Source organism: Canis lupus, chromosome 11 (genome assembly GCF_003254725.2).
Source record: "Canis lupus dingo isolate Sandy chromosome 11, ASM325472v2, whole genome shotgun sequence".
In the NCBI taxonomy this organism is placed as follows: Eukaryota; Metazoa; Chordata; class Mammalia; order Carnivora; family Canidae; genus Canis; species Canis lupus.
In genome coordinates, this window is record NC_064253.1 from 67835672 (window position 1) to 67857024 (window position 21353).

The window sequence follows — 21353 nt, forward strand, 5'->3', positions numbered from 1 at the left end:
CGCCCTGACGCTGTCGGTCCCCACGCCGGGCCCAGGGCCCACCTGGCATCGGGGTCTAGGTCGGAGGCAGGCCTGGCGCTGGCACCTGGGACCAGTCCTGGGCGCCGCGGGGGAGACAGGCCTGCGCTGGCCGCTTGCTGTCTGGGTGACCTTGTGACCCGCCCTCCTGGCACCTTCCAAGCTTGTGGCGTTAGCGCCCTTCTCTGAACCGTCCTGCCTTCAAAGCCGTGCCTCCCGTTCTTGGGTTTTTTTCACAGTAGCACCCCGCTTCTGCTCCAGTTTCCGCTGTGGTCAGGCAGGCGCTCTGTGCTGTAACAGATAAACCCCAGATTCTCGGTAGCTTGATGTAATCGCTTCTCCGGTGACATCTCAGCCCGATGCAGGTGGCCTGGTTGGGTGGCCTTGGACACGGTCATTCGGGGACCACAGCTGTGTCCTCCCTGTGGCCCCTCAGAGCCTCCCTCTGTCTTGCACCGGGCGGCAGGGAGAGAGAAGCACACTTCCTCCTTTTACCCCCGTTGGATCCCAAGCGACACATGTCATAGGTGTTCCAGTCCCAGGGGCGGGGAGCACACCTGTCCAGGGACAGCCTGACACTCTGCAAAGAGAAACGGGAACCTGGGGAAGGCAGCCAGCTGTCCTGGCCACCCCCCACCCCCCCAGAGCCCCCCGTGGGACGGGAACAGTGGTGGCTGCTGTGTCTGGGATGTTGACCGTTGTGCCCCCTCAGGTCTCGTCTGGCCTACGCTGAGTGGCGCAGGACTAGAGTCTCAGGCTGCAGACTGTTCTGTTGGCGCGACCTCTCTGCGTCCAGCGTGTCCGTGCACTTGTTCAGCACGTACTCGGGGGTGCGCCGTCCCCCGTGCTCTCTGGTGGGGGAGCTGGTATTTATTTCTAAAGGATTCCTGAGAACCTGAGCAGAGCCAGAGTGGCAGCCAGGACACAGGAGCTCCAAGCTCTGGGGTGCCTCCAGGCCTCGGGCCCCGGGCAGGACACCCCCCCCCCCAACCTGGATGTCGGCTGCCCTTCTGCACGTCCTCACGTGCCTCCCACCTCCTGCTCGCCTTTGCCATCACCCGTTCCCTCGCCACCGAAGGCCTCGAAGGCCAGCTGAGGGCGTTCAGACGTGACGCTCTGGGAACCGGAGACAGCACACCTCTTGGACCCCAGACTCCCAGAGTCCAGCACTTGCCCATCCCAACCCAGACCCTCCACCTGCCGCTCCGCCCCCCTCCAGCGGCTTCTGGAAGCTGAGGCTAATTAAGGAGGAGTCTGTCTGGGGGCCTGTGCCTCCCCACCCCTCAGGCAGTTGGGTGGAGGCCATTAAAATGCAAATCAAGGCTGTGCCTGTGGTGGCCCCGGGGCTCCCAAGCAACCCCGACTTGTTTTCTAGGGAGAGCTTTGGGCTGCTTTGTTCTGGTCCACTGCGGGCAGAGAATGCCTCGCTGCAATCCGGTGCAAAGCCAGCCTGAATCCCAGCCAGGCTGAGTCGGGATTAAAGGATTGACTCCATAGAGAAAAATTAGGCGTCATGATCTGCGCCGTTCACAGCGTCGCTGATAAGGGGGATCAGCCTCGAATAACACCAATCTCATTAAGAGGCTGCTGAATGGCACAGGGTAATTCCCCCTAATAAACTTCTTTTCTGGCCTGTAGGAAAATTTGTCTTGCCCCTGGTGACAGCTCCAGAGTCTGTTTTGGCAGTAATAATACCGCAGATCGCTAACGTTTAGTGAGCAATTACTACAGGTCAGACGAGGCTGTGTCATGAGATCTGCTGAACGCGCCGCCGGTCTCATCCCCATCTTAGAGATGATGAAACCGAGGCTCACGGATCAGAATCACGGGCCCAGAGGTGCACAGCGCAGCTTGTACACGGCATCTAACGTCGTGTGTGCCAGACCTTCCCTCGGAGCTGCTTCACCTCTCTGGGGCTTCAAGCTTTTCATCTGCGAAGTGGGCCAATCCGCGCTCCCACAGGCTGGGTGAGGGTCCTGGAGACGACACGTGTCAAATGTTGAGGGTCGTGGTACGTTCTCAGATACTGAACGACTACAGGTGCCTCTTCTCCCCGTCCTCTGCCAGGAACAGCAGCTTTCTCCTTCCTGCCCTGGTCCCTCCCCGGGAGATGGCCTGGACTCTGGCTTTGCATCTGGCCCTTTGCAGACGGGGCTGTGCGTGTGCCTCTGTGCTTCTTAGGGGAAAGGCACACTGAGTGAACTTTATTTTCAGCTCGAGCTATACATCAAGCCTCTTCACAGGGCATTTACCGAGGACGTCACCTGTGGCAGGACCAGTATCGGTGGGATACGGAGGGGGAAAAAAATGGTGTTTGAATCAACTGCTGCTAGACCTTGGTCTCCACCACCTGGTTGAGTCCTCTCCGTTCTGGGTCCTGCGGAAAAGCAAGAGGATGAGGGACTCCCCTGCAGCTTTCTAATGGGCTTCTTTTCGTTCATTTTATTTTTTTATTTTACTTTATTTTTTTTTTAAGATTTTATTTCTTGATTCATGAGAGACCTAAAGAGGCAGAGAGACACAGGCAGAGGGAGAAGCAGGCTCCACGCAGGGAGCCCGATGTGAGACTCGACCCCGGGTCTCCAAGATCACACCTGGGCCGAAGGCAGGCGCCAAAAGCGCCAAGCCACCCAGGTGTCCCTTTTCATTCATTTAAAAATTGGATTTATGAAGGGAGGATGTGACATACGTGGAACTCACCAGTTTGAAGAATGCAGTTTGATCATTTTGACAACCGGTGGTCATCTAATCACATCTCGATCAAGATGGGTATCATTAGCATCTGCCCCAGAAGTTCTCTCCTGCCTCTCTGTAGCCAGGCCCCTCCCCGACCCCAGCCCTGGAAGTCACTCTCTGCTGCTTCTTGCTGTAGTTTTGCTCTTACTGGAATTTTATAGAAATGGAATTACATGGTATTAAGTGTTTTGTGTCTGGCTTCTCTCAGGTAGCATACTTTTGGATTAACCTGTGTTCTGTGTTCCCGGGTACTCCTTTTTATTTCTGAGGAGGACATCCCCTGTTCGGGTATGCCATGATTTGTTTCTCCATGTCACCAATGGATGGGCATTTATCTCCAGTTTGAGGCTATTAGGAACAAACCTGCTGTGAACGTCCCAAGTACACATTTTTTGTGTGGACACGTGTTTTTCATTCTGTTGGGTGCACACCTGCGAGTGGAAATTCTGGGTTACACGATAACTCGTGTTGAATTGGGAATTGCCAGATTATTTCCACCAGGAGCTTGTACCACTTTTCCTTCCCCACAAACAGTGTGTGAGGGGTCTGATTTCTCCACGTCCGTCCAAGATACTTGCTATCATTTGACTTTTTGTTACAGCCATTCTCGTGCGCGCGAAAGGGTATTTCATGATGGTTTTCATTTGCATATTCCTGATGACTAATGCCATTGAACATCTTGTCTTATGCTTATTGGCCACTTGAATATCTTCCTTGGAGAAATGTCTGTTCAGATCCTTTGGCCATTTTTTAATTTATTTTTTTCTTTTTGTTGTTAAATTGTAAGTGTTCTTTACATATTCTAGATACATGATTTGCAAATATTTTCTACCATATTGTAAGTTGTCTTTTTTGATGTTTTCTTGATGCTGGCCTTTGAATCACAGAAGTTTTAAATTTTGGAGAAATCCATTGTTTTTTCTTTTATCATGTGCAATGGGTGTCCTTTTTTGTTTGTTTGTTATTGGTGTCCTATCTGAGAAACCAGAGTTTTAGCTTTTACGTTTATGAATATATTTCATTTTGAGTTAATTTTTGTATGAGGTATCAAGGAAGGGGTCATGCTTTATTCTTGTGTATGTGCATATCCAGTTGTCCCACCATCATTTTTTTAAAAGACCATCCTTTCCCCCATTAAATTGTCTTGGCACCCTTATCAAAATTCAGTTGTTTTTAAATGTGAGGGTTTATTTCTGAAATCTCAATTCTGTTCCATTAATCTGTATGTCTTCCTGTCCTACCACACTGTCTTGATTAGTATGTAGCTTTGCAGTAGTTTTAAAATCAGGAAGTGTGAGCCCTTCAACTTTGTTCTTTTTCAAGATCATCTTGGCCACTTTGCATCTCTTGCATTTCCACATGAATTTTAGGCTCAGCTTGTCATTTTCTCTTGAAAAGCCAGCAGGGATTTTAACAGGGATTGTGTTGAATCTAAAATAATTTGGGGAGTATTGCCGTTTTGACAATATTAAATCTTCCAGTCTATGAACACGGATTGTCTTTCCATTTATTAAAGTCATTTTAGAGTTCTTTCAACCACGTTTTTAGTTTTCAGTGTACAAATCTTGCTCTTTTGTAAATTTATTCCTATTTTATTATTTTGGATGCTATTATAAAATGGAATTATTTTCTTAATTTAATTTTTGGGGTGTTCCTTTGCTGGTATAAAGAAATAAAATTGATTTCTTCTTTGTTATGTGTTGATCTTGTTTCCTGCAACCTTGCTGAACTTCCTTATCACTTCTGATAGTTTTTTTTGTGTATGGATTCCATAAGATTATTTATGTACACATCCATGTTATCTGCAAATAGAGATCATTTTACTTTTCCTATTCCAATCTGGATGCTTTTTAAAATTATTATTTTTTCCTCCTTGCCCTGGCTAGACTCACTAATGCACATTGAATAAAAAAAGATGAGAATGAATATTCTTTTTTTTCTTTTTGAGAATGGATATTCTTGCCTTGTTCCTGATCTTAGGGGAAAAGCTTTTAGTGTTTACCATTAAGTGTGATTTTAGCAGTGGGTTTTTCATAGATGCCCTTTGTCTGGTTGAAAAAGTTCTCAATTCCTGGTTTGCTGATTGTTTTTATCATGAAAAGGTATTAGATTTTGTCAAATGCCTTTTCTGCATCTATTGAGATGGTCATGTGGTTTTGTTTTTTGTTCAGTTAACATGGCATCTTTGTACGTTGAACCAACTTTGTATTCCTGGAGTAACTCTCACTGTTACAGCTGGATTTGGTCTGCTGTTTTATTGAAGATGTTTGTATCTGTAGTCCTAAGAGATAGTGGCCTGTGATTTCTTTTCTTGTCATTTCCTTGTCTGATTTGATTATCAGAATAATATTTGCCTTGTAAAAAAAACTGTGAAATGTTCCCTCCTCTTCTGTTTCTGAGAAGAATTTGTGAAGAGTTCCTTTAACATGATTAGAATTCACCAGTGAAGCTGTCGGAATCTGGATTTTGCTTTTCTTTCTTTTTGTGGGAAGTATTTTGATTATTAATTCAATCTTCCATAGGTCTGTTCAGATTTTCTATTTCTCAAATTGGTTTTTGGTAGTTAATGTTTTTCTAAGAATTTGTTTATTTTATCCAAGTTACGTGATTTGTTGGAATACTGTTGTTCATAGTATTTCCTTAAAATCTGTTTAGTTTCTATCAAGTTAGCCGACTTAAATTTTTTTTTTTTAGATTTCCTTTTTCAAATCCAAGAAGTTTCTTTTTCTACCTGGTTAGGTAAGAGTTTATGTCATGAATGGCTATTGAGTTTTGTCACATTTTAAAAAAAAATTTACTTATTTTGAGAGAGAGAGAGCGTGCGTACACCTGGGGCGGGGTGGGGGGCAGAGGGAGAGAATCTCGAGCAGACTCTCCACCGAGCACAGAATTGATCCCACGGCCCTGAGATCATGACCCGAGCTGAAATTGAGTTGGACACCTAACAGACTGAGCCACCCAGGCACCCCTGAACTTTGTCACATTTTAATGTGTACTTATATCTATAGAAATCATTTTTCTTCTCATCTTCTCTTAGTATAGGGAATTGCACTGATTGGATTTATTTTTTTAACCTCAGCTTAACATTTCTGGGGTAAATTCCACCTAGTGATGATAATCTTTTAATATATCACTGTATTTAGTTTGCTAATATTTGGTTAAGGGTATTTATGTGTATGTTTATGAAGGATATTGGTTCGTAGTTTCTTCGCCTGCAGTGTTTTTCTCTAGTTTTGGATCAGAGTAGTGCCAGCCTCATAAAATGAATTGAGAGATGCTCTTCCCTCTCCATTTTCTGGAATAACGTGTGTATAATTTATATTACTTCTTTCTTAAATATTTGGTCAGATTCTCCAGTGAACCCAAATGGGATTTTTCTTTGTGACTGGTTATTTAACTATGAACTGAATTTCTGTAATAGATACAGGATTATTTCAGGCTATCTATTTCTTCTGGAATGGACTTTCCCTATTTTGTATCTTTTAGGTTATTTGTTTGCCTCACTTAAGGGGTTGAATCATTTCAGTCCTTCTAATATCTGTAGCATATATAGTAATACCTCCTTCCATCATTCCTGATACTAATAAATTGTGTCCTTTTTCTTTTGAAAATATTTTTGCCTCAAGGTTTATCCTTTTTTCTTCATGTCTACAAAGAACCAGCTTTTAGTTTCATTATTTTTCTCTATTGTATTTATTTTCTATTTTACTCTTTTTTGCTTTTAGCTGTGTGATTTCTTTTCTGCTTACTTCAGACTCCATTTACTTTTCCTTTTTAGATCTCTCTCAGGGTGGAAGTACTGATTTTAAACCTTTATTCTTTTCTAATGTAATTTTTTTAAAATTTATTTATTGATTCATGAGAAACACAGAGAGAGAGAGGCAGAGACATAGGCAGAGAGAGAAGCAGCCTCCTCGCAGTGAGCCCAACGTGGGACTCGATCCCAGGACCCGGGATCACACTCTGAGCTGAAGGCAGATGCTCAACCACTGAGCCACCCAGGAGTCCCTCTAATGTAATTATTTAATGCTATAAATATGCCCTGCTTTAGATGGATCCCATAAACTCTGAAAGGTTATATTTTAATGTTAAGTTCAAACCATTTTCTAATTTCCCTTATACTTTTTTTATCTGTGTGATTATAGAAGTGTGATGTTTATTATGCATATAGTTGCAATTTTTCCAAAGACCCATTTGTTACTCATTTCTAATTTTTAATTCAGTTACAGTCAGAGACCATATATGTGATTTCACTATATTTCTTCCTACCTCCTTTTTCTGGGAACCCAATTATATGTATATTAGGCTGCTTGATCTTGTCTACTCTCTGTTCATTTATGTACAGTCCTTTTCCTTCATTTGTAACTAACAATTACTCAGGGAAGAGAGTTGAAATCCCCAGTTACAATTGTGGGTTTGTCTACTTCTTGTTTCAGTGTTTGCTTCATGTGGAGATATATATATATATATATTTTTTTTTTATTTATATTTATATTTAGGATTGTTATGTTATTCTTGGTATTTTGACCCTGTTGTCATGGTGTAGGGTCTCTTATTACCCCTGGTAATATTTCTTGTCCTGAGGTCTGGTTTTTTATTCTGTAAACTATCACAAACATCCCTAGCTTTCTTCTCTACTATTTGTATAGTATACCTTTACTTAGCCTTTTACCTTGTCTTCATATTTAAATAGATTCCTTATAGATAACCTATGGTAGAGTCATACCTATTTATTATTAAGTATGATCATCTCTAACTTTTCTTTGGAATGTAGAGACCGTTTGTATTTAATGTAAATTTAATATTATCGAGTTTAAATCTACCATCTTGCTATTTGTCAGACTCAGAAGAGTCAGTTGAGCTTTTATTTTTAATCCAGTTTGGGAAAACTGTGGCCATTTCTTCAGATATTTTTTTCTGCCTTTTCCTGGGACTCAAAATTATATGTATATGAAACTGTCTGATACTCTCCATGCTCTGTTCCTCATCTTCAGCCTTTTACCCTTTCTGTTTTTCATGTTAGGTAGTTCTCTTGCTCTTTCTCCACTGATTTTTTTCTTCTATGGCACCTGATCTTTTATCACATATGGTGTGTTTTTTCCCTGGACAATTTATTTTTATATCTACAAGTTCCCTTTGAGTTGGTTAGTTTCAGCTTTGGGTTTTTCACATCTTGCAGTTCTCTCCTGATGGTATGCATGTTTCCCTTCATGACTTTGAGCACATTTATGGTATTTATAACCACTGCTGTAAGCTCCTTACTGGATAATTCCATCATCTCTGTCCTTTGTGGCTCTATTTCTATTGAGTGGTTTTTCTCCAGGTTGATAGGTCATATTTTCTTACTATTTTGAATGCCTGATAAATTTTACTGTATAATCAACATTGCAAATTTTTATATCATTAGGTGCTAGACTTTGAAAAAGGATTGGACTTTGTTCTGGTTTATAGTTTAGTTACATAGGACCCCCTCAATACTTTGAAGACTTATTTTTAAAATCTATTATAGCAGAGGGGCTCCTGGGTGTCTCAGTTGTTTAAGTGTCTGCCCTCAGCTCAGGCCATGATCCCGGGGTCCTTGGATTGGTCTCCTTTGGGGTCCCTACTGAGTGGGGAGTCTGTTTCTCCCTCTCCCTCTGCCCCTCCCTCCCCACTCAGTTCTCTCTCTCCCTTCCTCCATCTCTTTTTTTCTAATAAGTATATAAAACCTTTTTAAAAAGTGTACCAGGACAGGTCTAGTGCAGCCCTTAATCTATGGTGAATTTTGCCCCATAGTGAGGCCACCCTACCCAATTCCTTATGCATTGTGGTGTCTCCCTTCTGGTTGAGGGAATGCAAATTATTTCCTCCCCACCCCCACTTCCTGCTTTCCAGTGATTCTTTACCCAGTCTTGGAGAACTTGACTCTGCACTTGGGCAGGTGAGTAAGTATTCAGCAGACTTCAGGGAACCCTACTAAAGGTCTCCAGAGCTCTTTCTTTAGGTAGCCCCCTCCTCTTTGGTGCTTTATCTGTAAATTCGAGCTCCCTTTGACCTCCCTAAACATTGGTTCCTGCCTCTTCAAATCAGTAAGACCACTGGGCTCTGTTCCAGCTCCCTGTCCCTATGCTGCAGCTTGGAAACTGCTTTCAGGCAAGCTGGACCAATCGTATTACTCAGCACATTTGTTCCTCTTTTTCTGGGGTCATGCTCCTGGGTTACCTGTCCGAAAGCAGTGGCATCATGATTGACAGTTGTTTGCAACTGGATGGAGAGCAATACCCATGGCAGGTTATGTTACATGGATGGAAGTGAAAGTCCCCTCTTCCTCTATCTTTGATGCGTAGGTTGGTTTGTTCCTGGACTTGCAAGTCTAAAATACAAATATAAACAGTATGTATAAAATTATGATGAGATCTTTTCCTTATGCATTTTCTTTTGTTATCACAGTCTGTGCAACCACCTTTCCTAGTGATTGTAATATGTTCCTTCAAGTGAATGTCTTGGAGTTTCTGTTGTTGTTGTTTGGGGGGTGTTCTTGGTTTTCTTTTTGTTTTTTCCTGGAGTTTCTTAATTAGCCTTGCAGGGCTGAACATGTACGTATTGGGGAAAACTCTTCTCTTGGTATGAAAGTTGTGGCCTTGGCCTCCAAGGCCTGATGCCTCTAATGGAGAAGGATGGAAGATATCTGGCTACCCCACACAGGTGTCATGGACCTATTCATATCCTTGGATTTGTGATTCTACCTATAAGATGATGTTGCAGGGAAATAAACCCACAACAACAGAAGCACAGAGAAATGATATTAGAATATTAGGCAAGTAGGTTCATAGCAGAACAGTAATATTGGAAACAGCCCAGAAACTCAGCACTTGGTGTGTGGTTCAGCAACCTGTGGCAAATTGTACAACAGAAGCCCATGTGGTCACTTGTGATGACAAGCATGTTACTCAGACCATGTCTACTCAGAAATGATTCTATAAAAATGCAAGGAGTAGCCCTGAAGGGAGGAGAATAGGCATGTGCTATTTTATCATCTCCCTCTCTCTTTCTCTGAGAGAGAGAGAGAGAGAGAGTGCAGGCTGGGGACGGGGAAGGGCAGAGGGAGAGAGAGAATCTAAAGCAGACTCCATGCCAGCACAGAGCCAGACACGGGGCTCGATCCCATGACCCTGAGATCATGACCTGAGCCAAAATAAGAGTTGGATGCTCAACCAGCTGAGCCACCCAGGCGCCGGGCATGTAGCATTCATTTATGAGACAGTCACACATGCACAAGTAAACAAAAATTAGGAAAATGCATGGAACAGGCATTAGGAGTCAGGGGACCCGGGATCTTGGTCTCAGCCTTGCCTTTGTTTTTTTTGTGTGATCCAGGGCAAATCACCTGTATCTGGGCTTCAGTTTCCACATCTGACACCTAGGGCTCTGGTTTTGCTTTTTTCCTTTAAATTTTTTAGTAAATAAACTGAAAAGATAAACGCACTTAAGAGAAATGAGAGAATGTGAGGTCCCTTAGGCCACTCGCTAACTGATCCCCCTTGCCCATTTCTGAGCTGGAACATGTGGTTGTGTGTGGGTGTGGGGCTCCCCAGGTAGACTCCAGGGCAGCGGTTCCCACCCCCAAGTGCTTACTCTGCACCTGGCCCTGCGCTCCAGCCTTTCCTTGCATTTTCTCTGGTCGGTCCTTCTGGCACGTGTGTCACATCCGTGTGCTCATCTGCATTTTCTCAAGTGACACCGTGGGGGCTTTGCAAGCATAATATGGCTTCCCGAGCAGGAGCCAGGATTTGGACCCAGGCCTGAGTCCTAGAGGCCTTGTTTGGACTTCACCCGCCATGCTGTAGTTCTTGTTTTGTTTGTTGGCGGGCCTCTTGCGCAACAGGGTCCCACGCTGTCCCCTTTGTATCCGCAGCGGACAACGAGAACAACATCGCCTCCAACCAGTCCCGATCACCACCTGCTGTCGTAGAAGAGAAGTGGAAACCCCAGGCCCAGAGGAATAGCGCCAACAACAGTAGGTCTCTCCCAGGCCAGGGCCCAGGGCCTCACAGAGGTCTGCCCCCTGCTCCTCTAGCCCCAGCCCCAGTCGCTCCCTTCTGCCCTCCCCCACCCCCAATCCCACCGCCTGTGCCTCTCAAGGTGATGCAAGACCGCATGCGAAGCTCTTATATACCCAAGACCTCATCCTTGGGAATTGTGACCTCACTGGACAGGCAGAAGGAAGCCTAGGGAGAGGAGGTGATCTTTTTGTGGTCAGAGAGCACATATTTAGTGATGGTCAGAAATGGAACCCACTCTCCACAATTCTCTTGGGTGCTCTTTCTTAAGATGCTGTGGCCTCATTTATTTTATTCACTAGAGAGTCCTTTATTAGAGGCAGGCAGTTCCCGTGTTGAGAAAAGTGAGACCAGTTGGCTTCTAAAGTCTAGGTGCCTGATACACGCAGCAAGTGTGTTGCATACGTACCCTTATGTTCTAGTCCCATGCTCATGGCCAGCATTGCTAGTCAATCCTAGAGTGTTACTCCTGTGAGAGTCACGTGTTAAAGACCACCAGCACCACCAGTTTGTGTGCAAGATGAAACCTCCCCATAATGCCTAATGCCAGATGCTTAGAGTAGTAGGCTGCTGCCAGATGAAGGAACCTCAGATGCCAGGTTTTTCTTTCTAAGGTTTTATTTATTTGACAGAAAGATAAGGAGCAAGAGAGCACAAGGGAGGGAGCTGCAGAGGGAGGGGCAGGGAACCCCATGTGGGGCTCAAACCCAGGACCCAGGGATCATGACCTGAACCGAAGGCAGATGCTTAACTGACTGAGCCACCCAGGTGCCCCCGGTGCTGGGTTTAATCACATCTCTCTCTGTGTCCCCTGCCAGCCATGAGCAGCGGTTTAACACCCAACAGCATGATCCCGGAGAAGGAGCGGCAAAATATCGCAGAGCGGCTGCTGAGGGTCATGTGCGCCGACCTGGGTGCGCTGAGCGTGGTGAGTGGGAAGGAGTTCCTGAAACTGGCCCAGACGCTGGTGGACAGTGGCGCCCGCTACGGGGCCTTCTCGGTCACGGAGATCCTGGGCAACTTCAACACACTGGCGCTAAAGCACCTGCCACGCATGTACAACCAGGTGAAGGTGAAGGTGACGTGCGCCCTGGGCAGCAACGCCTGCCTGGGCATTGGGGTCACCTGCCACTCGCAGAGCGTCGGCCCCGACTCGTGCTACATCCTCACGGCCTACCAAGCCGAGGGCAACCACATCAAGAGCTACGTGCTGGGCGTGAAGGGCGCGGACATTCGCGACAGCGGCGACCTGGTGCACCACTGGGTGCAGAACGTGTTGTCAGAGTTCGTGATGTCGGAAATCAGGACGGTGTACGTGACGGACTGCCGGGTGAGCGCGTCTGCCTTCTCCAAGGCCGGCATGTGCCTTCGCTGCTCAGCCTGTGCCTTGAACTCGGTGGTGCAGAGCGTGCTGAGCAAGCGGACGCTGCAGGCCCGCAGCATGCACGAGGTCATCGAGCTGCTCAACGTGTGCGAGGACCTGGCGGGCTCCACGGGCCTGGCAAAGGAGACCTTCGGGTCGCTGGAGGAGACCTCGCCGCCGCCCTGCTGGAACTCGGTCACAGACTCGTTGCTGCTGGTGCATGAGCGCTACGAGCAGATCTGCGAGTTCTATAGCCGCGCCAAGAAGATGAACCTCATCCAGAGCCTCAACAAGCATCTGCTCAGCAACCTGGCGGCCATCCTGACGCCCGTAAAGCAGGCGGTCATCGAGCTGAGCAACGAGAGCCAGCCCACCCTGCAGCTGGTGCTGCCCACCTACGTCAGGCTGGAGAAGCTGTTCACGGCCAAGGCCAACGATGCGGGCACCGTCAGCAAGCTGTGCCACCTCTTCCTGGAGGCCCTCAAGGAGAACTTCAAGGTGCACCCGGCGCACAAGGTGGCCATGATCCTGGACCCGCAGCAAAAGCTGCGGCCCGTCCCGCCCTACCAGCACGAGGAGATCATCGGCAAGGTGTGTGAGCTCATCAATGAGGTGAAGGAGTCCTGGACCGAGGAGGCCGACTTCGAGCCCACGGCCAAGAAGCCCCGCTCCGCCACGGGCGAGAACCCCGCAGCTCAGGAAGACGATCGGCTTGGGAAAAACGAAGTGTATGATTACCTGCAGGAGCCCCTCTTCCAGGCCACTCCTGATCTCTTCCAGTACTGGTCGTGCGTTACCCAGAAGCACACGAAACTCGCCAAGCTGGCCTTCTGGCTGCTTGCGGTTCCGGCCGTGGGGGCCAGGAGCGGGTGTGTAAATATGTGTGAGCAAGCCCTTCTGATCAAAAGGAGGCGACTGCTCAGTCCAGAAGATATGAACAAACTCATGTTTCTGAAATCCAACATGCTTTAAGACTTCAGAACAATAAGAAGAGAAAAGAAGAGAAAAAAGAAAGAAGAGAAACGTTAGAAGAAAAAAAAACCACAAACACACACACACATAACACTGTCGCAAACAAAGAAAAGGAATTTAAGTTCTAAACACTGTGGACCTCATTATAAACGCCCCCCTGGAAACTTAAGTGCTTTTTCAGTGTGTGCGTGCATGTGTGTGTGTGCACGCCCGCCCGCCCGTGTGCGGATGCATCCGAGCACGCGTGCCGTGGGTGTGCGGTGTGGGGCGCGGGGGCCCTGTGCTCACCTGCGGGGCCGCCGCAACCTCACGCACCCGTGCACACACACACACTCACGCAACCCTGGTGCGTGCACACACGCCTGCCCGTGGGCACGTGTGCATTAAGCCAGGTGTGTCAGGAAAGCTGAGTGGGAAAGAGGGAAGACACTTCACCTCCTTTTCTCAGTGAGGGGGCTCGAAAGACTCCGTTTTCAGGTGTGCAGATTGGTAGGAAGCTGATGTTGTAAAATGTTCAGGCAGCTGAGATCTGAAGTGACTTGACGCTCTCTGTCCTTGACCCCGTGCGCCCCCCACCCCCCCCCGCCCCTCCCCGCCCCCGACCCCCCTCCTGCACCCACCCCGCCCCGGCTGCTCTGCCATGGATTCTCCAAACTGCATCAGATGGACAGTTTCTGCACTGGACTTAGTTCTCGTTCACCTTCAGGGCATTGAGCTGTTGCCTTCGAGACACCCATGGGTGTTCCCGGGGCAGCCGCCTTAGAAACACACCTATCTATCTCCCCAAATCAGGAAAGGAGACTTTAAGAATATAAAGCTGACTTTTTGCTTTTTAATATAAGATAGAAAAAAAAAAGACATTTTTTAAAGAAGCATAGAGACCGTCTCCACTCCTTAATAATGTTTTTTTCCTAACGTTTTAGCAGTTTTTACCTTTTATTTTTTTTCTTTCCAGATTTGATTTTAGACTCTGCTAGGAGGCACTGAATGTCTATAACTTATATTTTGGAGGTTTTTTGTTCGTTTGTTTTTTTCCTCAGTTGCCCTTTTTGTTCCTCAAATCACACTGTAAACTAGCTCATCTCAGTGGTATATTCAGTAGCCTGAGGTTTTTATCAGCCCTCCCTGTACAGGCCCATTTTCATGTATTCGAACAGCCGAGACCACGAACTCGGCTTTGCTGTTTGGAAACCAGGAGTGGGGTTGGCGTCACACGTTTCGCAGACGCGGGGTTCGGTGGAAGCCATAGGGGCCGCATGTGGCTCGGGAGTTCTCCTGAATGTACGCGCGGGAGCCGCCCTCCTGGTTTGCTGTGTCTGGTACCGCGAATGTCTGACTTCTATACCCAGAGTGCATTACACTACTCGCCACACCACGGACGCTTCCAGCTCAGCAGGGACTCCCGCGTCCATCCGTGTTCATGTCCGTCTCACCTCAGACCACGGCCCCTCTCCCCTCCCCCTCCCCGGGGCCCCCGGGGGTTCTGGTCGTTCTCTGGCCCACGCCCTGTTGGGGGGGACTCCCCACACACACACCTGAGCCTCCTTCCACGACAGTAGTTGAGCTGGTGCCTTGCGGGCCAAACAGTTGTCGTCTTGAGGGGGGAATGGCATCAGGCCACATTGAACTTGAGGCTGTGCAAGATGGCTTTGCTCTCCATGAGCAGTTTAGGTTCTACACACTCGGTCCAGATGCCAAGACGGTGGCCCCTCTGCCCTCCTGTCGGGGTCAGCACGCCACCCCAAGCCCCCACCCCCAGCCCCGTGAGTAATGTGCTGGTGGCCCCGTGGCCCCCACTCTCCGGTGCCCATGGCTGGGGGATAGATGGTTACACCGCGGGCTTCGGGCTAAGAACAGCCACCATCGTGGAGGGCTCCTTGGCAAAGGCACGTTTTACCATTTTGAGGGTTGACTTAAGTCCGCTCCATCCCTTCCTGGAAACAAAGCATTACTTAGCAGTGAGATACCTCGACTCCAAAAAGCACTGTACAACAGCCCCCTCCTCGGCTCGCGGCAGCTCGGGAAGTCAAGCTGGCTCAAAAACTCGAAAAGGCTCAGGACTGTAGACCAGAACGGTGTCCCTGGGGGGCCGTGCCTGCTCGAGTCACCTCATGAGAACTGACCCGGCTTTTCCCTCCAAGTCTCGGACATACTGAAATGTGTCAGAACGGGCCGTCGGCACCTTCGCTCCAGCAGGCCGTGGTCTCAGGAACCAGTGTGCCCTTGCCTCTCCTGGAGAAGTTCTAGAGATTTCCCCCACGTTTCCAGCCGGGGTCACACCACCAGAGGAGCCTCCATCTGTGCTGGACAGTCACCTGCTGTCACTTTCTAGAGAGCGTGGGAGCATCCGCATACCCTTTGATCCAACCTTTGCGGACGTTCTGGAAGGTGGCTGCAGGGTTGCCCAGTGACAGCTGTTTTGCTTTGCTGCTGGGGAGCGGCCCTCGACCTGGCACTTGGAACCACGCGAGGAGGGACCAGAGCTGCCCACGCTGCGTGGTTGGTGGGAGCAGGGCTGTTCTGGCGACGCCCCATTGTTGGGCCAGTAGGTCAGGAAACAGACCTTTCTCTTTGTTGCAAAGCCATGGGAGGCCGAGCCCGGACGTGCAGTTAGAGCACTTGCAGTCTCGTGGGGACGCGGGCACGTCTGCCCTCCAGAATGAAAACTCAAGTCCGTCTAGTTACACTCTGGGTGTCGAGTTATCGGTGTCACCCCGTTCTCTTCTTCCTCCCCACCTCCGTTCAACCCTCCGGGCTTGGCTTGCTCTGCAGGTAGAAGGTAGACGCCACTGGGCGCCCTGGAAGCTGCCTCGTGGGGCTGGCCCCATCCAGATACGGTGACAAGGTGGCAGGCGGTCCTCTGTCTCTTGCAGCCGCCGGTTCCCCAGAAACTGGGCGTCACCGACAGGAAAGGCTGCATCAAGGTGCCCTACGGTCGGCTTTCTCACACAGGCAGTTCCCAGAGTGCAGATCTCGCTGCAGTGAACCGCTTAGTAAAACCCAAAGATCTCACAGGTCCAGCCACTGGCGGCCCCTCGTTTCCAGCAATAGCCACCTGATCCAGATTCTAGTTTAGCCAAAGGATTGAGGTAGACTCTTCATCTCATCTCCCGGCACCTCCCCTGGTGCCGACCGTCAGGAGGATGTGTCCTGCTCCCCAGTTCTGTGACCACAATGGGACTTCCCACCGCAGGCCCTCGGTTGCCAGCAGACCAGGGGATGGGGCCGTTTCTGCCGTGTTCTCGGCGGCTCTTTGGTCTTCTGCTGGCTCGGACACGGCTCGCCTCAAGCCATTCCCAGGACAGAAATGGTCTTGTTTTGACATAGGTGGACCCCAGAGGGGAGATGGAGAGAACACCCCCTCCATCCTGCAGGGTGTTCTCCCCTCATCTCACATCCGCTGGCTTCACCCCCCCCACACACTCCCCCTCCCCCCACCTCCAAATCCCAGGCCAAGGACTGCAGCCTTCTGGGTGGTCGTTGTGAGCAAGGCTGGGCACAGATGCTCTTGTCCCAATACTGCTCTTCCCTCCCTGGGCCCGGGCCCAGGAGCCAGGCCTCAGCGGTCAGAAACCAGGAAACAGAAACAGGAGGGCCACTTGAGCTAAGCGGCCCCTGCTGGTGCTTCCCCTTGGGGGGTCCAGGGCGCAGAAAGCCGCTGCCCCGTCTGTGAGCAAGGAGGCTTGGCCCCCTGATGGCCTCCGGTTGGTGTTGGGATTGGCCCTCCATGGGGACAGGGGCCGAAGGTTTCCTGGAGGAGAGAACCGTCCGAGGAAGGACCTCCTTTTTACACCGGGTCTGTAAGCTGCCAAGTGTTCTCCCCTTGAGTTTGTTCCTTTATCTCCTGCACTTTCAAGACACACCAGGGAAAAACTCTGCAAGGCGTGTTTTCCACTGTGAAGCCGAACCTCTGCCTTCCGGAGCCTCCCTGTGCTTGCACGAGGCCACCTGCTTCTGCCCGGCTCGGCCTGGACCCCTTGGGCACCTGGAGAGATGTCAGGGCCGCAGCACATACCCTCGAGGGCGCACGTTCCCAAGCAAGGTTTGCGAGGAAGCTGGGGTGCGGATGGAGAAGGGAGGTCCCGTGAGAAGTGGCCCAGAAGGGACCGTGCCTGCAGGTTGTCACCATGATGATGTGCTCGCAGAGACGGGAAGAGGGGGCGCCCTGGGCCTTGGGGACGGCGGCAACGCCCATGTCCCCGGGATGCACCTGGCGGGGAGCCCCTAGAGAGGCGGAGTCGGGCTCGGGGTGTCCCCCGGAGACGGTAGGCGGGGGCTCCTGGCTCGGCCCCCCGGATCCAGCTGGGCCTGCCCCGCTCTTCACTGTGGCTAATGTTTGCTAGGCCAGTTATGGTGAACCAATGATACGGTGTTGTGGTTTTTTTTTTTTTTTTTTTTTTTTCCCCTCTTATGTTTCCCTCCCGGGTTCCCCTCTTCAGGGTTTTCTGGAGGAGTTTGTTGCCGTCATTCTGTTTTTCTTCCTCTCTCCCTTGGGGGTGAGGCCCGTGGTCAGCAGAGGCCCGCCTCTCCCTGGAGGGCCCCGTGCTTTCTGGGCGAGGAGGCACCTGCTCCCGCTCCGATGAGGGTGAAGATCCGTAGGGCACTGTCTGCTACATTCACGTCCCCGCCGCCGTCGCCGCCACCCCGGGTGTCGCTTTCAAGATCCAGCTCCGCACAGAGGAGGACCTGCTAGGTCTGCAGCTGGGCATCCGCACCGGGACCCCCGAGGGTCCTTACGCCCCCGCGCGTCCCCACCGGGCACCTTGACTCTTCGAACCAAAGTTCCTTAAGGGGCACAGCCCAGCCTTGTCCGCAACCTCAGGGGCCTGGGATCCCTGGGCGCTTCCTGAAGCCCAGGCTGGCAGAGACCGGGGGTCCGAGACCGGCTGGAAGAGGCCTCCTCCCGCAGCCCAGGTGCCAGCCGGTCCCCGCCCGGGGCCCTCCCACGGTGGCCCGGCCTGGGGGCCGGGGGGGGGGGGGCCGGGGCTCGCCGGCCAGGACAGAGGGGACCCGCCGGGCGGCACGTCCGGGGCCATTCAGATCCCAAGCATCAGGAAATCATTTTGTACAACCACCCGAAGCAGAGATATTTTTTAAAAAGCGTAAATTATTTTCGGTTGTTTTCTGATCCTACCTTTTTCTTTCTCTTACCCCCCCTCCCCACCCCCGCAACGTCACATCGGTGATTCTTTCACATCAGGTAAATCTCGAGAAAGCCTTGGCGCCCCTCCCTCCCGCGCCCCGCTCAGTAACCACGTGCGTGCACCCCCGTCCTTTCTCAGTAGTTAAGACGTTCTAGGCAATACCATGGACACATCTGACTGTGTCTCTCTCTCTCTCTCTCCGAGTGCAAGAAACTCAAGTCATCTTAAAAAAAAAAAAATACAAAAAAAAATTTACAAAAAAACAAACACAAAAAAAATATCTTTTTTAGGCCAGAGTTTTCTACAGGTATTAATGAATATTTTTCTTAATCCTTATAAGTTTTATGTGTTTAATATTTCTTAATACCGGTAGCATTAATTTATACTTTTGTAGCAACACAATATTTTTATAAACAGCCAGTGCTTGGCTCCCGTCTCCACGAGGGGTTTATGCAGGGCCATCTTGGGACTCTGTGTACCATGTACTGTATTTAAAAAAAAAAAAGTTACCTAGTGTCACCCTTGCTGTGTTAATTAACAAAAGACGTTGTTTGCGGTCTCCTGTGTCGTTGGTGTGGATCCAACAGCTCTCCAAGGAGTCACGTTGCATGGGGGTTGAGTTGACGGTTCTTGTGATCTGTAAAACCCCCGAGACCAAACTTGAGGGTTTATTTAGGGTTTTCTGTTTGTCCTTTGGGTTTTTCGTTTCACTTTGTTTTGGTACCGTTATCTCCATTTACAGCCAAAATCAGTTTCGTGATGTTTAAAACTTTTTCTGATGTCAAATGGAGGAAAGGAACAGGAAAAAAAGAAGAAAAGAAAAAAAAAGATTTTTACAGAGTAATAAAATTTAAAACTGAGCTGTTTAAATGTTGCTGTTTTTACCTGTCTGTTCTCGTCCGAAAGTGGGCCATTCCCAGGAAGAAGAGGAAGGTTCCACTTGGTTCCTTAAATCGCCAAAAGCCCTAGCCCAGAATTCACCCCCCAACCCCCCCGAATTCTTGCAACATTATTTCCCAGTTGGTTGATGCCAAGGCAAAAAGACATCCTTTTAATGGTTAGAGAGGATCAGTTACTTAAATGATTTCATGTCGGTGTTGTATTTATGGTTTTACAATAAAACAACCTTTAGGAAGATGGTGGTGTGTGGTGGTCTTTCTTGGGTTTGGCGTGGGGCCATGTCACCCAGTGAGGAGCGGGGCCCTGGGCGTGACCGGGCCGGAGTCGGTGCCCAGGGACGCGGCGGGCGCGGGGGTCAGCCCCTAGCCGAGCCCGGCTCAGCCCACGGGGCCTTGCTTGCGGAGACCATCGGCCCAGGGAAGAGGGTGAGCTTGACCTGAGTCCCTCATGTGCACTGTTTGCCCCTCGTGACCCTGTACCCAGCAGCCTTGGATGACGCCTGTGACCCACGCACGTGCGCTTCGGGGCACCGGCCTGGGCGGACTTCACGGGCCTCACCCAGAGCCTCACACCCCAGACACGCGCACATCGGTGCTTCCAGTCGAGCTGAGGGCAAGTCCGAGGAGAGAAGATGCCACCAGAAGGCGAGCAGGGCCTGAGGGGCCGCAAGGGTGACCCCTGAGAGCGGGTGTGCGCTGTCCGCTGTCCGACGCTCCGCCCCAAGGCCCACTGTCTCGCCGCGGCCTTGCCTCGGCCGCCGCGCTCTCCCCGGGCAGGACGTGCTTCGTGGCCCATCAGCTGCCCCAGGAGCACGGGGAGCGCGGGGAGCACGGGGACCGCGGGGAGCGGGCTGCAGGCTGTGGGCCGGGCCCCTCGCGGGGGCGTGGGCCTTCCCGTGGGCGATGCCTGCGACGCGGACCGCGGGGACCTCTCGCAGGAGCGGCTGGCGTGTCCTCGGGGAGGTCCCACGCGGGGCAAGACAAGTCGGGAGTCCCGGCGGCCGGGAGCTCGGCGTCGCGGTGCCAGAGGGCCCAGGGCGTGGCCCAGACCTCCCCGCGGCCCAAGGGCCAGCCTCGGGCCGTGGAGGGGACATTACTAAGCAGCCCTGGATTTGGTGACAGGTGTGACCAGTACCCTTAAGGTGAGACTCCCCAGGAACCACGGGATTACAAAAACCCCTGACGAGCCAGCACCGCACCTCCCAGCGGCAGGGGGGCGGGGGACAGGTGACCTCTGTTGGGGCGCAGAGCCTGTCTCTTCCCCGAGCGCCTCGCCTGTGTCCTGCCCGAGAGGCCTGGCGGTGGCCCGTGACCGGCACCGTCCTCGGGACCGGCCTCTGTTGCGGCTGGAAGCCCAGGCCTGGGCCTTCGGGGGACACGGGGGTCTTCGTGGGGTCCGGTGGAGCGGGCCGCCCGGCCTTCCGCGGTTCTCGTCCCTGCCCCGGGGCTCGTCCCCTCCCTCCGTCCTTCCCCGCGGGACTCCGGCCGTGGGCTGGTGGCCCAGGACGGCCCCTCGGGCGCTGGTCTCCCCCGGGAGGGGCGCCCACCCCGGCCGCGGGCCTGCTGCAGCCTCGGGGCCCGGCTCCGCTCGGGGCTCCCGCAGTCGCCCCCTTAGGCCGAGTCGGTGCCCGAGCCACCTGGGCCGTCGGCCCGTCTGGCCCTCGCTGGTGGCCCTGGACGCCCCGGACACCGCGGAGGCCGTGAGCTCCTGCCAGGCAGAGGCCTGGGGCCCCCGGGACGCGGCTGTGGCCACGTGAACGCGGGACTGGGAGTCGGGGCGGCCCGGACCGCGCGGGGCCTCGCTCCCAGGGCAGTGTCGCCTCCTGACCCAGGGGCACTGTCAGGCTCCCCAGGACACGGACGCGGGGCTTTCCTTCCCGCTCTTCCTTTCTGGCTTTATTCAAACAGCCCCGTTGATACCGCGAGTAAACAGAACTGGGATTTACGTCTGGTCGTTTGATAGTTGCCGTCCGGGGGACCGATCTACTACATTTTCAACACATTTTTCATTTCGGGGGGAAACTGGGGCTACTCCCGCCGCCATCCCCAGCCCTGTCACCCCCGCCCCGACCCGCTACCTCGGGACACTCGCCAGGATGGTGAACAGTCAAGACTCGGGATTTCAGGAGCCTCCGTTGGGTTTTTATTTTGAACCGGGGTGGCTCGGCCCGGCCTGCCGTGG

General features: G+C 51.2%; 1 protein-coding gene across 7 annotated transcripts in view; it reads left to right on the forward strand.

Annotated features, from left to right (window-relative positions):
* ZNF618 (zinc finger protein 618) overlaps positions 1-19407 on the forward strand; it is a 184162-nt gene extending 164755 nt beyond the window's left edge. For all 7 annotated transcript variants that reach the window (XM_035696768.2, XM_035696767.2, XM_035696771.2 and 4 more), the window contains 2 exons: positions 10649-10750; positions 11612-19407. In XM_035696768.2, the coding sequence (XP_035552661.1) occupies positions 10649-10750; positions 11612-13128 (1619 nt within the window). In that variant the 3' untranslated portion in view covers positions 13129-19407. The remainder of the gene's footprint in view (positions 1-10648; positions 10751-11611) is intronic.
* Positions 19408-21353: the final 1946 nt, after the last annotated feature.